The following is a 6,262-nucleotide window of genomic DNA, read 5'->3' as shown; positions in this document are numbered from 1 at the left end:
AGTTACTCATAAATGCCCTATTAAGGCATATAGCACAGCCACCAAAAATGGCCATGTGTTTAGCTTTGACATTGTTGATTGTGAGGGTTCTGAAATTAGAATTACATGTTTTGATGAGATAGCTAAGTTACACTCTAACCATGTGGACATAGGTTTACATTATATTATTTCAAAGTGATCTGTTAAGGAGGCAAATGCAAGGTACAACAAACTAAACAGTCATTTAGAAATCATCTTGTCTGATGCATCCAATCTAAAATGTTGCAACAAGGTCCTCCTTTCACGCCCATTACTGAATTGTTTCATCTAACAAATAACACGTTGGTTGACATAATTGGTCTTGTTGTATATGTTGGAGATACAATTCCTATACACAGGAAAGATGGCAGTCAAACACAAAAACGTGTTGTGAAAATTAATGATATGTTTGGTTCAACAATTGACATTAACTTATGGGGTCCAATGGCAGAACAAAAGGGCCTAGAATTGAAAAATATGTTGACCAATGATAGTGTGGTTATCCTTGCTTTGTGTAATGCTCGTGTTGGGTATTTCAATGGGAAGCTTATAAACATAACAGTTGCAATGACATTACATATCAACCCAACTTTTCCAGAAGCAGAGCTTCTAACATTAAGAGGAAAGGACCCTTTGCTTGTTGTACCCTTTGTTGCAAAAACTATCCACATAGATGGCAAATATACAAGAATGACAATTTCTTCAATCCATGAGCGGATGAGCATCAAACTAGAAACAATTCAGACAACTTTGCTAGCTGTTTTGCGCTTTTTGAACATAAATGACCAAAATTTCTATTACGCAGCCTGTCCACTAATAGTCAATGGAAGGCCTTGCAAGAAAAAATGTATGCAACAAGTTGATGATTCTTGGTTCTGCTCTAGATGTCAAATCACTATGCAAGACTATAATTATAGTTACCTCTTGCCACTAAAGCTACAAGATGCCACAGGTACTCTATGGGCCACTGCATTTGATGGGGGTAGCATTCACTTGCTACACAAAACTGCAAAACAACTTTATGCACTACAAAATGATGCAACAACAACAGAGACACCTTCCTCAGTGATTAAGAGACTACTGTCATGTTACTATTCATTCGCACTGCTGGTTTCTACTGAGAAATATAATTCAGAATAAAAAATGAAAGTGACAGTCAATAAAGTTGCTCCTGTTGACTTCAAAGCTGAGTGCCATGCACTACTTGCAGAAATTGGTTGCCTAAGTACACAGACTTAGAATTATAACGCATCTTTTCTGATTATTAAACTTTGCAGTTTACAATACAATTATACTATTAGCTAATTTACATATTTAATAGTTTTACATATACAAACAATTACGTTTTACCAAGACAAGGTTGCTTCTATAAATAGCTATATGGACATTTCTTACATCTACCGATTATCTCTTTGAAAGTTTTACCTCTTGACATAAGTTATTTGCAGTCATACTCATTACTTTTAAATGTGTTGACACTATGTTGTTTGCAAAAAAGTTACACATATATGCATGTATATCGTTGTTTTTCTGGTCTAATATCTATCTGTATAACAATACAACACCACAATTATTCATACTTATAGAATTCCACAGATGTACAACAATACTTATATATGTACATAACTATATATAAGTATTCATAGTTATAGTCTTTTTGATATACACATGTGTAGTTATATATGTGCATATGTTCATATACAAAACTTTGAATTTTTAAATGATATGTATATGTACATGTGTATATGTGTGCATACATCTACATGTATCAGAATTTACTATAGTTGTGCATACCTATATTAGAATCATGCTTTTAAAAACACGAAAGAACTAAGAACAACAAACAATTATACATATATACACTGATATATATATATATATATATATATATATATATATATATATATATATATATATATATATATATACTTAGTGTTAGTTTTTTCTGATATATACATGTGTAGTTATATATGTGCATATGTTTGTATGAAGCACTTTGAATATTTAATTCATATGTATATATACATGTGTATGTATCAAAAATTACTATATCTATGCATACTTATATTACAATGCTACCTTTTGAAAAACCAACTTGCTAACAACAACATGTCTACGCAATCCAACACTACAAAGTCAATTTATGACTTTCCAGACCCCATACATTTCAAGTAAAGTAATTTACAAGTATATAAAAAGGTGTACATATAATTTGAGTGAACGAGAGCAATAGAACAGATCACTAGAGATACAAATAAACACAACAAAAGCAGTTTTCATACATAACAAATCCTCTGAAATCACATAACCATAGATGAAGCAATTTTCAATTCTCATACATTCTTGATACATACTTCAAAGTTAACTACCTTCAATTATGAAAATTGTGATATACCTCTGCTCTCTTTCAAATATTAGATATCTATCCAACCTTGCCCTCAAGAAATTGATGCTATCGAATTGAAGAGAAGCGAGACCAATAGAACTTATTATGCAAAGAACAGAGTCGATATCTCCAAGAAACGACAACTGAAGCGTCATGCACTACATACACCTTCCAATAACTCACGAAAGTTATTAGAAACATAAAACAATGATGTTGAGCAAATTAATCTCAATCAAACATTTTCTACTGCTCCTGAACTTGCTATGAAGACTGCTTTGTTTCAAAATACGTTGTCTAATTTCCGCAAAAAGATTGATATGTTGGAGGTCACAGAGCCATGTTCTGTTTGTAAAGAAATGTATGTGGGCATGACTATTAAAAAAGTCAATCACGTAGTTATGTGCATGAGATGTTATGGTGAAAAAGGCCTGCACCGCTTGTCATTATCAAATAATATGGACCCAGGTGAGCAACCTTCTATTTTAAAGTCTCTCTCTCTCAAGTAGAAGAAATGCTCATATCAAGAATTGCCCCTGTTTTACAAGTAACACATGCAAGGGGAGGGCAATACAAATATCCTGGCCATATAATAAACTTCCCACAATATATTTCTGAAATTGCAATAACATTGCCTCGCCATATTAACCAATTAGAAATTCTAATTGTCCGTAGAACCAATTTGTAAGGATTAACTTATGACTATTACGTGAATAAATTTCACATCATGAATGCATTGGCTTACAAAATGAAACATGATCAATACTACAAGGATGTAGTTATTGATCCAGATGCAGTGCATCTATTGCCAGAGCAAACTACTGACATTACAGGGCTACTACATTCAGTACATTCCCTGCAAGAAGATGTTGTTGAAGATACCTCTACTCTACTGAATATTAACAACGAAGAACAAATCGGGGAGAATAGTTCCTCATTTATCCCACAACTACCATCATCAATACCAGAACTTGATGTAATAAAAATATCCTCCATCTAGATAACAATAACAACAACATTATTCCTTGGCCACAAATTAGTACATCACCTATCAATGAGTACAATACTGAGGGCCTCCTTTCCATGGCATTCCCAACGCTTTTCCCTTCTGGAATAGCTTTACCACTACAACAAAGAACAAAGCAAGTGCATTTACATGAATATGCTTTGCACTTGATCAAATACTATGATCAAAGATTTGGGCAACATGTTCGCTTTAGATATTATATCTACAATCTTATGATGAGACATCGATCCCAGCAATCAGCTTTTGTCTTCATTAAGACTAATCTACAAGATAGTCTTCCACATAATCTTTATGGCCTAAAGGAATACTTGCAAAACACACTATCAAGTGAATTACCAAATCATATCATGTGATATGCAACCTCATTGTGTGGTACACGAGCATTTTGGAGCAAGTCCCGACGTGACCTTACATCAATGATATAACAGTTAGGTGCACCTACATTGTTCTTCACCTTAAGTTCAGCTGATACAAAATGGCCAGACTTGCATAAGTTATTGCCAAAATCAAAGTCAGCTACTACACCCAACAACAGAAGACAATTTACTGAAAATTTAGTCAATAATCCCCACATTACAACTTTATACTTGCACTTAAGATTTTAAATCTTTCGTGATGAAGTCATTGTCAAAGAACTGAAAACTATTGACCACTGGTACATATATGAATGGCAACACCAAGGATCTGCACATATACATGGCTTTCTTTGGTTGCCAGAAGCACCAAATGCTGATAACCTTGACTGGTCAGATCATGCAAGTATCCAATCAATTAAACACTTCTTTGACCAGTACATCACAACATGGAATCCACGTCCTGAAGAAGCTCGCTTGAACATGCAATATATGCCTGCAATTTCAGATCCATGTCTTGCAGATACAGAGATCATATCCAAATCAGATCCTTGCACTGATTACACTGAGCTACTCAACGTTGTTCAGCGCCATACAAAGTGTTCAGAGTATACCTGCTTGAGGAAAAAAAACTCAATCCTTCAATGTCGGTACAAAGCTCCCTGACCTGAACAACTTGAATCCTCACTGATATTAGACCACAACAATAACCCATCATAAAAACCAGCAAGGAATGATAATCGCCTAAATGTACACAATCCAACAATGCTCGCCATATGGAGGGCTAATGTTGACTGTCAGCCTGTCTGCTCCAAAAAAATAGTTCTACAATATATTTCGAAGTACGCATCCAAAACTGAACAAAAGTCATAAAGTTATATTAATATCTTGAAACGTATAGTTGAATCAACAAATTCAGATGATACAATCCTCTTAGCATACCAAAGGTTGCTCATGGGAATTGTTGCTGATAGGGACGTTAGCGCACAAGAAACTTGTCACATGCTGCTTAAACTCCCATTGATATCTTGCACACGCCAATTTGTAACACTGAATGTTGGTAAAAGAATCTTCCAACGCATAGCTAATTGTGATGAAGAATCTCAAACCTCAATATCTTACATCTCAAACTACATGAAACGACCATCAGAATTAGCAAACCTGACTCTGCTTCATTCAGCCCAACTATATACATACTCTGAGCACCGTAAATCATGTAAATGGATGAAAAGAAAGGTACCCACAATTCTAAATGTCTACCCACAACACAAATCTTTACCTTTAGAAGAGGACAACAATTTTGAAAGTTTTTGTTGGAGTGAATTGCTTCTTTACAAACCATTTCGAATTATTCCTCTGCATATAGGGAGCTCAGCTGAAGAAATTATCATAAATTGAAAAGCTCTTCAAAGTACAGATTACATCCGGTGGCATGTAAATGGTTTTGAAGAAAACATTACCACAGAAAATGGTGAAGAGCTACAACCAAAAGATATTTGTCAATCAACTCATGAAGATCTATACGAATGGGAGTTTTTGTCACAAATGGGAGCATCAAACAACTTTGACGTTGCTGCTCTTCAAATGCTTGACAAACGTGATTTTGATCTACAATTTGATTGGACTGCTTCTATACCTGATGAACCATTGCATTCAAAAGCATCTAACTTTATTTTAACAGAGAAAAGCCAAGCACCCCACAATCTTGCCAACCCACATTTAAATGCACCTACTAACTATGAGCTTGCACGAAACCAAATGATTGCACTTGATATTATTAAAACTCATGCTGAACAGAACCTGCATTCTTCACCATTACAATTAATCATTCAAGGCACAACAGGTACTAGAAAATCATTTCTTATTGATTGCATACGCAGACAGTTAAATTCAAATACAGAACATGCACAATACCCTTTGCTTGTACTAGCACCAACAAGTGTCTCCGCATATAATATCCAAGCAACCACAATCCATGCTGCCCTCCGTATACCCATTCAAGAATTCAAACCCTTAACAGGCCATTCCGTATTAATGTTTCAAGAGCAATGCAAACAATTATGTTACATTTTAATAGATGAAATGAGCTTTGTTGGCCCTCAATTACTCATTAAGATTGATAAAAGATTGCGAGAAGCTTTTCCCAGCAGACAACACGAATCATTTGCAGGTATCTCAGTCATTTTGGTTGGTGATCTTGCACAGCTTCCCCCAGTTATGGATAGGCCATTATATGCATCTCACTCAATGGCACTGGCTCTATGGCACACATTCAATACTGTTGTCACCTTGGATATTCCATTTCATCAACAAGGCACAAGTTCTTCACACATAAGATTCCGTGAAATATTGCTTAATATCTGCAACTCAACACCATTGCAAATAGACTGGGAATCCCTCCAGTTGCGGTCAACCCATGCTTTGACACTTGCTGAGAATAATCACTTCAGCCAACAGAAGCATTTGTTTGCAACAAATGCA

At 35.1% G+C, this 6,262-nt stretch overlaps 1 protein-coding gene across 1 annotated transcript; it reads left to right on the top strand.

Annotated features, from left to right (window-relative positions):
- Positions 1 to 258: 258 nt before the first annotated feature.
- Positions 259 to 1,158, top strand: LOC131044056 (replication protein A 70 kDa DNA-binding subunit A-like). Its single transcript, XM_057977321.2, has one exon. The coding sequence runs from the start codon at positions 259 to 261 to the stop codon at positions 1,156 to 1,158; it is 900 nt and encodes a 299-aa protein (XP_057833304.2).
- Positions 1,159 to 6,262: the final 5,104 nt, after the last annotated feature.

This window comes from Cryptomeria japonica, chromosome 3 (genome assembly GCF_030272615.1).
Source record: "Cryptomeria japonica chromosome 3, Sugi_1.0, whole genome shotgun sequence".
In the NCBI taxonomy this organism is placed as follows: domain Eukaryota; kingdom Viridiplantae; phylum Streptophyta; class Pinopsida; order Cupressales; family Cupressaceae; genus Cryptomeria; species Cryptomeria japonica.
Note: the sequence above shows the minus strand (reverse complement) of the source record. Positions and strands in the feature narration are given on the sequence as shown.